Source organism: Erigeron canadensis, chromosome 1 (genome assembly GCF_010389155.1).
Source record: "Erigeron canadensis isolate Cc75 chromosome 1, C_canadensis_v1, whole genome shotgun sequence".
Taxonomy (NCBI): Eukaryota; Viridiplantae; Streptophyta; class Magnoliopsida; order Asterales; family Asteraceae; genus Erigeron; species Erigeron canadensis.
Window position 1 is genome coordinate 29,804,820 of NC_057761.1, and position 12,676 is coordinate 29,817,495.

At 30.8% G+C, this 12,676-nt stretch overlaps 2 protein-coding genes across 2 annotated transcripts; both read right to left on the bottom strand.

Moving 5' to 3' along the window:
• Positions 1–676: 676 nt before the first annotated feature.
• Positions 677–1,158, bottom strand: LOC122597962 (histone H4). Its single transcript, XM_043770560.1, has one exon. The coding sequence runs from the start codon at positions 1,068–1,070 to the stop codon at positions 759–761; it is 312 nt and encodes a 103-aa protein (XP_043626495.1). The 5' UTR covers positions 1,071–1,158; the 3' UTR covers positions 677–758.
• Positions 1,159–9,785: 8,627 nt separating this feature from the next.
• On the bottom strand, positions 9,786–10,395 carry LOC122597942 (histone H3.2). Its single transcript, XM_043770538.1, has one exon. It carries the CDS (start codon positions 10,315–10,317, stop codon positions 9,907–9,909), a length of 411 nt encoding a protein of 136 aa, XP_043626473.1. The 5' UTR covers positions 10,318–10,395; the 3' UTR covers positions 9,786–9,906.
• Between the last annotated feature and the right edge of the window lie 2,281 nt (positions 10,396–12,676).

Here is a 12,676-nt window from a genome sequence, read left to right on the forward strand (position 1 = left end):
ATTCAGATTTCAGTACTAACTTAAGTATGTTTAAGAATTGTTGTCCTATTTTTTGCTTTGCTGTTGTTACATGTAAAAAATGTATAACATTTCTTTCATGGGAACCGAACTGTATTTAGAATCAATCACCAACGAAATCATTTTATTCCTGTAAACAGAAAGGTTGTAAAATGGGTGGGTTGGGTAGAAATCATCTAAACGGATCGTTTATTTGGGTTTTGGGCTTGCAATTACTGTTGACTTATCAATTTTGTTTCTTCGTTATAGCCATATACGAGTAGTAATCTGTTTATGTAACAATAACAAAGTAATGAGAAAGGAAATTGTAGCAGTTGTAACGTTGAAAACAAATAAAGCGGCAATTTACGGGACAATTCAACCTTGACTTGACTTCTTTAGGTGAAGTTCTAAGTTGGGATTGTTTACTTGACTATCCATCATGGAGCAAGATTGAGCACAACTTGTATATGTTTTGAGCACGGCCTAAAAACACGAATTTTTCATTGAAGATCAAGACTAAGAGTTATCAAAAGTAACAGAGAATGTAAATTGAATTTGAGTTAACTTAAATTAATTAATAATACAATTAACTAATGATAAAATTGGCTAAATAATCCAAATGCAAAAAAAAAAAAAAAAAAAAAAAAAAAAAAAAAAATTGAGATTTCAACAAATCAAAGCATTCGATTCATTCATTACAGATCCTCAATCAGATTCAATACAACCACAAAGCCCAAATAGATCTATTACACTACTAATTAACCTCCGAAACCGTACAAAGTCCTGCCCTGCCTCTTCAAAGCGTAAACGACATCCATGGCGGTGACAGTCTTCCTGCGAGCGTGTTCCGTGTAAGTAACGGCATCACGAATCACATTCTCCAAAAAGATCTTCAACACTCCGCGGGTCTCCTCGTAAATCAGCCCGCTGATTCTCTTCACTCCCCCTCTCCTTGCGAGCCTCCTGATGGCCGGTTTGGTGATGCCCTGGATGTTATCTCGAAGCACCTTACGATGTCGTTTCGCTCCTCCCTTTCCCAACCCTTTTCCTCCCTTTCCTCGCCCTGACATTTTCTGATGATTTCGATTTTCAGATTTCAGATCTGATGAGATAAACAAAGAGACTGAGAGAGATATGATATGAGTTTTGTGAAATGCGATAGAGGGAGGCTGCTTTAAATAAGGGATGGGAGGGATTGAAATTTTGGGTGGATTTTGAATTTGTGTTTTCGCGGCGTTGTGAAAATATAGTACTCCGTATTATTTAAGATCTGACGGTGGATATTCATGATCCGTGTGATGTGCTTTTATAAAGGGTGTAGATTGTGTTTTGGGGAAGTGGTGGATCGATGACGTGGACTATGTGTAATTGGAAATTCCATTTTCATTATTTACCTGTTACATTCAAAAGTTGTCCAAAAACATCGTCACTTTATCTATAGGTTTTCGTAGTTCTTTTATATTTTTCTCTTTTTACTTTCTACTAGTATAATTTATTGTTTATTATTGGAAATGAGATAAATTACAAATCAGTACTACTATATAAAAATTATAACCCCATGTTGAAAGTTTACAAAAATGAGACATGCGAATTGACCAAAATATCATTAATGAATTAAATCACCACAACTCTTAATATTAAATTACATCATTAGTCTATTATATTATTAAATATCTCTACTAACTCCTTTAAATCAAATATCTTTACTTACACCAATAGATGTCGCCACCATAATCATCATCGGCTCGCCGTCGCATTGCACGAGTACCATGCTCGTACTCCTTAAAGTGCTTTGCTAGTAAAGTTTTAAAAGTCTAAACTTAAAGTATGGACCATCAGTAACATCTTGATCATTAAAATGACTTATGCTTAGGAAGGCCAAATTATACCATTAAAAAAGTTCTTGAGAGAGAAGAAGGTGAGTAGACTTGCTCATAAGGTCTCTCCCTAAGCTAGAACACCGAATACCTCTTTCATATTGTCACATCTGTTTTTTCTCTATTTTCATCCACCTCTTCCACACTCACTCTTTATAACCCCTCTTCCAGAACTTTTATTTATTTTATTTTAAATTTATCTAAACAATAAATTAAACATTTTTATTATTAAAAAAAATATGATATTAATTTTCACATAATATAATTAACCTTAAAACTTTTAAAAACTTTCAAAACTAAATTATCAATAAAATAATACTTCAGAGTCTAAAATAAAATTTATATATATATATATAAACATATGTAAAACATGAGAGACTAATAATGTTAATATATTAAAATTTATCTCCTTCTTTGTTCAGCAACACACCCAGCCACACACATGAAAATCAAATAAATAAATAAATAAAAAAGTTGGTCGACTTTCACATAAAAAATCAAATAAAAAAAAAGAAGAAAAAGAAAAGGTTGCCCCACTTTCAATTCTCTCCCTCTCGTCCAAGCCCATCGACCCAACGAAAACACCGGACGAAGAAGTTGGTCGACGGAATGCTACCAATGGCATTGTTCGTCGACGGATCTTCGAAGGGGCTGTCGACGAGTCCTTAGTGACCGGCCTAACCACTTTAAAAGGTTTGATATCCAAAATGGCAAGATTAATACCCATAGGTTAAGAACTTCAATCAAATACAAATCCAAATCCCATAACCAAAAGGACCTAAATGTACGTATAGTTCTCATTATCCAAGCATATTGCTCCTAGTACTACGACTCTACGAGTAATGATCTATCAATTAATATATTGTTGGGTTTTCGTGATGGACAACTATCTAATATATATATATATATATATATACTAGGATTTTTTTACCCGTACGATGTGCGGCTGCTTTAAAAAGGTACTCAATAAAGTGAGATTTGAGTTAAACTTGCTTAAAAAAATATTTAATGAAATGCTTAATATATAAACAAATGAGTTAAATGGAATGGATTAATAATGATCGTAAAAAAAACATATGAACGAACAATCTATTTAGTTTCACTTAATTAAATTAGCAATAACGTATTCATTATCATAATATTTTTAAACTAACTCTTCGTCTACCATCATAATATTTTTCTCATCATCACAATGGAAAAAAATGTATTGTTAAAAAACAAAAGAAAAAAGAGATTATATTAACCATTATCATAAAATTCAAAAAAAAATAAAAGAATTAAACCAAAAATTGTACATAATTTTCATAGTGATATGAACGAAAGAATTAACATATCTCTTTCAGAAAGTTATGATATTATACAAAGCTCTAAACTCATATAAGATGAATATAGTTTAGTGGTGACAAAAAAAACTTATAAACTTTAAATATTGCCACTAATGATTAATGCGATGAGAGTTTCAACTAACCAACGGCCTGAGCAAACTTTCATATAATCACCATAAAAAAAACGAAAGAAAACTCAGCTTTGCGCAGTTTTGTTATAAAATTCATTTGATGAACTTAAACTTCATATTTTGACACGAAACCAACTTCACCAGAAACTACACTTCTTGAACTTAATTTTAGGCACCAAAAACGTGACTTAACAATCTCCCATGACCAAGATATGACCTCTTAAAGTTAACAAACTGAATCTGTCCAGATTCTGAAATAACTCAAACTTACTGTTTTAAAGATTACTACAACTAAATATTCATATATAAACTTTCAAATCTTTCCAACACCTATTTAAATCTGTTATTATGATTTCCATGCCTTCATAATTGGATTTCTTAAATTACATTAATTATTACGCTACAATTAATACGTAAACTTTTAACATCAATATGGTTTATACTTCAAGCTCTTGATTTAACCATAAAAAGACATTCATTAGTTATTATAAATTTTGCCATAATATATATTCATCACATAGGCTACTTATAATGAAAGATCAATAAGTAAATAAAAATTATATATAGTTATATATAAATATATATATATATATGAAAAGAAAAGATAAGTGTTTTACCCCAAGATTGATGATCACTCCTTAGATACCTTGACAAAATTGAATATAAATCTATAAGAATTTAACTATAGATTTTTATATATAAAAGATTTTTAAAGTAATAATGAAAACTATTTAAACTCACCAAGATTGCTATGACAAAGGAGTAATTAAGATTTTGATGATGGTGCTCCCTTTTTTTTTGTGTTCGATGGTAGAAGAAAAAAAAACAAAGGGTTTTAGTTTTTATTTAGGATTCATTTATATTTGTTATAGAGATAAGTGTTTGAGTTTGGATATAATTAGGCTATATTATTATTATTATTATTATTAAGAATAATTTAAATGGGATGGGATTGTGACCCCTCAGCCGTAAATTCCAATTCATAAGGTTGGATGGATATGTTTTGTTATTTAAAATAAACTAGTCAAATTGCATATGAAATTTTTAATTTGTTTTATTTATTTAACTTCCAATTTAATTGTATAATATAACCATTATTATTATTATTACTATATTATAATTAACCTTGATGATTATAAATTTTGACTCACCATTAAATAATGTATAGAGATTTATGAATTTCTCGAACATAATTGTAACTTGTACATGTATATGTTGTGTAGATTCTAGTGATTTTTTGGACTTTGTACAACTGCTTGCTGATTGAGGTGAGTTTCGTGGCCCCTTTTTATTTTATTTGTTTGGGGGAAAATGATGCTCAAAACACTTTTCATTTCTTTACTAGTTGTGCCAAAACTTGTTTGTTTTCTTGGACAAATACGTGTAATTATGAAATGTGTATGCTAGCTTGTTTGTGTTGATTCTATGATGCAATAGATGTCTGTTGATATCTATTGAAGACTATTTGAAATCTATCGACCAACTATATACTCCAGCTGGTAGTTGTTGGTATTACAGTATGTGATTGAGATGTTGGCAAGTAGTGATGTGATTGTGTTGTTGGCAAGTAGTGATGAGTTTGTGTTGTTGGAAAACTAAGATGGCATTGATCGGTATTTGGTATGCATACATGCTACTACATGTTTATATTTACACTATTGTCCAAACCTCATATATCATGCACAACAAACTCATTTGTATTCATATAAACCTACGAACTCACCAACATTATGTTGACATTTTCGAGCATTCATTTTCAGGTAATAACAATGCTTAAGGAGATTGAGCATAAGGACTTTAGGAAGACTAATAAAAAGGTCATTCATGAACTCCTAGTTGCATTTAATCATTGAACTCTATTTGCTATTTGTTACATCTTTTGCTATTTGAGGCGTGTTGCCTAGACTTATGATAGCTTGTGGAATTACATTTTTTTGGATTTCATTTAGTATAACTCTATTACAAATTCCATGTGCTATTGCTATATCTTTTCGTCATATCCTACGATTCCGCCTAAGGTGGGGTGTGACAGATTGGTATCAGAGCCTTGTTTATAGAGAATTAGGTGGTTTGACCTAGACTATAACCTAAGTTCCCACATATAGCATGCATAACAGGGACTATGTGTGCATCAAATATATGTGTAATCATTCATGAGCTATTTCACGTATTTGTGACCAATATGTGTTCTTTGTGTGAACTAAGTGCTTGTATATGTTTTGCCGCTAGAAATGTATTACTGATACATGCACTATGAACCTATGATCACTAGTAAATCCTACAATATTAGATTTAGCTTGTTTGGCAATAGTTCTATGTAGGATGTGGTAGTTTTGAGAAAGCCTAATATTTAGACCTATAATCACCTTAGTTATTCAAGCTTTTCGTCTATAATTAGAGAGGTTGGCCATTGAAGGCAAACACATCACCTTACTTGTCTTTAGGAAACTAGAAGTGGAGCATACATAAGTCAGAAGGATATTTTTTTTGTTTGTTTCTTTTAATTCTAATTAAAGCTCAATTGATCTCTTGAGTACAACTTAGAAACCTTCTAGACTGCTCTCTTTAGTGACACATTACAAACATGTAGTGACTTAATGATCTGGTGTCCTTAACGTAGATAACACTCCACACATGAAAATACACATATTCGAGAATGGGAAGAACTAGGGTGACCATGCAAAGTAAATTACAATAACGGGTGCACACGTAATTGTAATTTGCAACGCATGCTAATCCTGGGGAATCCTATTGTCTAGGGTCATAGTGATATGGTTTTAGATCTGTATGGTTAAATGTATAGTAGCTCCTCTCCCATACCATCGCTAACCAGTCTAGATTATAGTCTCAAGATATACCTTAAAAATATAAACTCGTTTCAATTACAACTACAACTATTTCACTTTAAAAGACTATTTCTAGTATATGCGAAAAATCCTTAATCAAAATCCTTATAATAAATGTCAGATAATGCGGGAAAAAAAAACACCACTTCAACATATATAATTAGTCATGCGCGCGCAAGTATATATATTGTGTATGTATAAATAATAATACAAATATCACCTAATCCAAAATTTATACCTATCACATATCTCATAATTATTATTCCTATTTAGTTATTTTATCGGTTTCTTTAATCATCTCATTTAATTATTAAATTCAAGTATTATATCATTTTGTAACCTATTTATATTATCACCATCTTAAAATCTTATATTATCATCATTATGTGGTAATATAGATCCCAAAATAAGCCTCAAACACCACACATAGATTTTCATGCTCTATTTGAGAGACCATTATGGTAGGTTATCCTTGACTCGACAAAGTAATGTAGAAAGTGAATGTAACCCTTCGTAAGCATTTTGGAAAGCTAAACCAATCTTTGAGCAAATGTTCAACTGTCACCTAAAGAAAGTGTCTAGAGTATCTTTCTAATAATTATATAATAAAACATTGTTGGGCTAGCACGAGATGAATTCATATCTCTCTCATTTTGTTGAAAATTTTAGATGATAGATTTTTAACTCTATATCTATTAATCCTTATTTGTACATTTTTTTTTCTAAACTCATTTGTTCATCTTATTTTTATTATAATAATAAGTTTTAGTTCACTATCTTATACATATTGCTAAATAATTATTTTCATATACGAAAATTTATACTCATTTATAGTAATCATAACAATCCTATTTAGTAAGCTAGTGTAGCTAGCAAGACATATACAACAAATATAAGGCACATAATCAGAAACAACTTAAAGGCCAAGAACATCATCAAGTAAACTCAAATGAAGTCCAATAATTCCACGCATGAATGTATAATCCCACATTAACCCAAAACATACCAAAGAAACATATAGTCGATATGATAATAGCACTTCATTTTTACTACAAAGCAAAATTATATGATGGACGTTTGAATGATGCCCCGTAAGTGGGAGAAAATTTTTATATTACCTCAATTTATTTATTCAAGTCATTTGCAATCTTATTAAGTGAATCCTCCTACAACTACATTAAGTTTAACTAAAGAGGTTGTTATATATTAATACTATTACCAAATAATGTATTACAGTTGATTAGCCGGGTTGTCCATAACAATAAAATCCCTAGTATTGAGGTTTTGAATTAAGATACGTTGAACACTTAGGAAAATAATAATAATATAATAATAATAATAATAATAATAATAATAATAATAATAATAATAATAATAATAAGTATAGTGGGGTATTAAATTTGAAGGGAATGGTTAAGGGAGAAAAGAAAAAGGGGAAGATGGTGAGAAAATGGAGCTGGCGTGACAGTAAAAAGTATTAATGGAAATGGTGAACGGTTAATAGTGGTCTAAAAAAAAGATTGAATTGGTTAAAGCACAAAATATATCAATGCTAGCTATGTAAATTAAAAATCTAACCAAAAAAAAAAAAAAAACCATTAACTAAATTATATGTGTTGTGGACTTTAACATAATTGTGACACAAACTTGAATGAAACATTCAACGTTTTCTTAAAAGTCAGTTGGTGAACTTTTGATAAATGTTTATAGTTATCGTGTATGCAACAATATTAAGGCAATAAGGTTTGATGTGTTGTGACTCTCTTAGAAGATTCGGTCAACGGAATTCTTTAAGTCATATCTAGTCATCAATTTGATAGAGTCGAGGTTATCTTAACATATTAAAGTCACCCTGCGTAGACCTTATACAAGTAGTGAGAGATACAAAGACTACCATAAGCTATTTCTACTAAATAGTTAAGATTGGAAAATTTATGGATTACTTAGAAGAGTAAAGTGGTTAGACTTGATATTGTACAAGAAACTACCATGATAATCTTCTCAATGGAAGGACAAACATAAGCTATGCATGATCCTCAAAAAGAACTATTACAAAAATATTTAGAAGTTAGCGTCAACAATAAACTGCTACTCAAAGTGTCGCTTTAGGAAAGTTTCTTACGATTAGTAAAAGGGCAAGTTAGCATAAGTTTCCGATTTCTTTCAAAAATTATTAAATGAGTCGTTCGGTTAGCCTATAATACAAGATTGCATCATGAGTTACGCGTTGGTTATGATACATTTCATGTGTCGAACCCTAAGAAATGCCTTGTTGGTGAAACTTTGAATTTATCAATGGATGAGAATATAAGATTCAAATACCATAAGTTACATTTGCGTGGAGATCAGTTTTGATTACGAATTTAAAGATGTACGAACTAAGACATTATAAATTCAAGTTGTTTATATTGAAGGGAACCTTCAACGAGCACCTAAACGTACCTTATGAGCAAAGGGAGCAAAAGAAATATATATTTATGTAGATAAGTATATTGTATGGTTACGGTGGGTATGTGGTATGTCATCGGTGTGTTGGTAGCGTGGTAGGTTAGCTGTATATATATATATAAATATTAATAGTACAATGAAGGTGGTACGGAACTGGCCGCGAAATAGCTTAGATGAAAAACCAACATCCACAATTCTTCAGTGATAGATTTCAACAATAATTCCGACTGAATTTCGAGACGAAATTCTCTCAAGTAGGGGAGACTGTGACATCCGTCACCAAAACCAGTCATTTATTTTAGTCTGTAACTTACATTCTTAATTTTTTGACTAGTCAATGTGCCTACATAGTATAACAAACGTAGAGATGTGTGATCATTCTAATATGTGACTACTATTATTTTATTTTCCAATAATTTAAGATTTAGTCACTTTACATGACATATAAAAATATGTCATGTAAAGTGACTAAAATGCTTTAAAATGCTTGGTTAACTATTGGTTAACTATTGTTTTATAAGAGTTATAGATAGATAGATATAGATATATACATTTTGAGTCGATATGTAGATAATTTAGGTTTTAAGAATAAACAGTAGAATGTATTGTTGTTATTTCAATCTATACTAAAACTGAAACCCAACTTCAAACCACAAAAAAACATGAACCAACCGAATGACCCACAAACAATATGCGAAAAAATGACTAACACGATTCTTGAACAAGACCCTCAAACGACACAAAGGCTTAACGTCGATCAACTCATCAACATTCATGAGCCGATAGTCACTAAAGAACTGCCCATAACCCTCTAAAACAATGGACTCATACTTGAAACTGAAATAACAATTGACAAATGAGAACACCCCAAAAAGATGAAAACTCGAAACCTATAAGACACAATTCGATACTGATACCCAGTAACAGCTTACCAATAAATTTGCAACTAAGTTTAGAAACCATTACGAAGGCAAGAAAAAGAGTTCTTAACAAAATAAAAAAAAAAAAAAAAAAAGCACCCAAGAAGACCAATTAAATCTAAATGGAAATTGAGTAATTCTACTAATTGGCGATAAATAAATTTTGTACAAAAATAATAATAATAAATCCTTGAGAGAAATTTAACAAAATATATAACACAAATACATATTCATTCAATTTCAACATAACATTGTTAATTTTCCATTCCATTAAAACACATCATAAAGACACCAACTTAAAAACTAATAAAAAAAGCCCAAATAACATTCTCTAATTATGAAAACGGAATTAAAATTTATTAAGCCCTTTCACCTCTAATCCTCCTAGCTAACTGCATATCTTTGGGCATAATCGTCACTCGTTTAGCATGAATCGCACAAAGATTCGTATCCTCAAACAACCCAACCAAATACGCCTCCGACGCTTCTTGTAACGCCGCCACCGCGCTGCTCTGAAACCTCAAATCCGTCTTAAAATCCTGAGCGATTTCCCTCACGAGTCTCTGAAACGGCAGCTTCCTGATCAAAAGCTCAGTGCTCTTTTGATACTTCCTGATTTCTCGCAACGCCACAGTTCCTGGCCTGAATCTGTGTGGCTTCTTCACTCCGCCGGTTGCCGGAGCTGATTTTCGAGCGGCTTTTGTTGCCAATTGCTTTCTGGGAGCCTTTCCTCCGGTTGATTTTCTGGCTGTTTGCTTTGTTCTTGCCATTTTTTTGATTGATTAAATTTTGGATCTGAGAATTTGAATGAGATTTGTGTGAGTGTGTGTTTTTGGTGTGAGAAAAAAGGGGAGATGGGTGGGTCTATTTATAAGAGTTTGAAAATTTTGAAAAATTTGGTGAAATAGTTGGCGGTGGTAAAATGTTGGCCGTTGGATTTTCGAGAAAAGAAATCGACGGTTGAGATGAGATGTGGAGATTGATTGCGGATCGATATCCGTGTGCTTTTGTGTTTTCACTAGTTGTCCTTTCTTACGGAGTATGTATACGGCTATACGACTACTTAACTTTTTTTTTTTCTGTTTTTTTAACAACTGCAATTAACTTTTTACATTTTCCTAGTTCATCCCTTGAGCATATTCAATAAACTTTTTAACCTTTGAGGAGATTGTTAGATTTACGTAACAACCATCCTGATAAAATGACAATCAACAAATTATCCTATATGACTTAAAATATCTTGCAAAACAAATATTTATTGAGCAATGCGCTGCACATGTTATTACTATTTTCTTCCAAAACAAATATGTCCCAAAAGTACCCGTGTAGATATTTATTTCATCAACAACAATATCATTTTATTGAGTAAATTCCCAAAATATGCTTCTTTTTCATTCGAAGGAAACAAACATGCTGGTTTAAACTTTTTTTCCAAAACTATGCTTATGAATAAAAATTAAAAGAAAATAAGATTTTCACGTCTTTTTTTTGCCTTGTTCTATTTGTTGTGTCTTTTCATTTAATATAAAAATTCAATAATACTTTTGGAAAGGCTTTTATCTTAAAAATATAGAGCGTATATGCAGTTAATAACTACGTACGTACTTAGCACTTTATATTCATGATGTATAAACTAAATTTTGTCATTTGAAATGTTTAACAAACTTATAATTAACAATTAAAAAAGACAAAATTAAATGAGTGTAACAAAAACTAAAACTACTATTGAGTTATTTTACTCCTATCCCAGAATAAATATTTTGTTTTGAGTTTTAAAATCTTTAGTTCTAAATAGAGTTTTAAAATCTTTAGTTCTAAATATTGACCTTAAATATATATGTGAAACTATATATATAACCTAATCGTATAATAAATCTGTACGTAGTATGTTATGTATAGTGATCGAGGAGAGAAGTACACGGTAAGCAAGAGTGCAAGACGATTGTGTCTTTTTGTTTTAACTGAAATATAGTTTTAGTAATTTGTTATTAGACATTAAAAAAAATTTACTATAAACAAAAATGAAAGAGAAAAACATGCGTTATAATATTATTTATTTCTTCTAGTTATATTTTTGGTCAAAGACATAGTTTTAAAAATAAATTATAGAACAAGCATAATAAAAAACAATCATATTATGAGAAATTACTCCATTTTATTTTTTTCCTTTAATATCCAATCATTGTCGATATAGTAATCATCAGACAAATGTAGTTAATTCTTTCGATATATATAATATATATATATATATATATAGGGGTGGGTTATTTTGAGAACCATCAAAAAAAAAAGAACGCAAGAACCAATCCTGGCCATTGATTTTGATCTTGATGATATTTAATTTTCTCTCTCCTCATTTTCACCCAATTCATTCAAATGGTTTTATCTCACAAACCGTACATCGTTAAACGAAAAAAAAAGCATGGGTAGTCTTAAAATTTCGTGCTCTTTCATTAGAGATGCGACTTGATATACTTTTGACAAACTTTTAAATTTTGATTTTTTTTTTTAATTTTTTTTTTTAGCGATAATCCTACACATGTCCTGCACATGTGTAGGACGTCCTACACATGTGTAGAATATCCATCCTACACATGTGTAGGTATGTCCTACACATGTGCAGGTAAAAAAAAAAATTCAAAAAAAAAAAAAAAATTTCGAAATTTAAAAGTTTGTCAAAAGTATATGAAGTCGCATCTCTAATGAAAGAGGACGAAATTTTAAGACTACTCATGGTTTTTTTTTCGTCTAACGATACACGGTTTGTGAGATAAAACGTTTTGAAAAATTTGGATGAAAGTGACGAGAGAGAAAAAAGGAGATGAGATGTGTGGCCCAGATTGGTTCTCGCGTTCTTTTTTTTTTATGGTTCTCAAAATAACTTTCCTCTATATATATATATATATATATATATATATTGGTGGGTTATTTTATATATGTATATATATATATGTAGGGGATGAGAATATAAGGCTGTCGGGTATCTAAGCTTAGGTGTGGAACACTCACATATTGTTTTTTTAATCCATAAAAATCATGGGGGCCCATGCATTTATTCATTAAACAAGAAATAATAAAATATTAGCATGTGAGGGGTTCCACACCTAAGCTTAGGTGTCGGACAGCCTT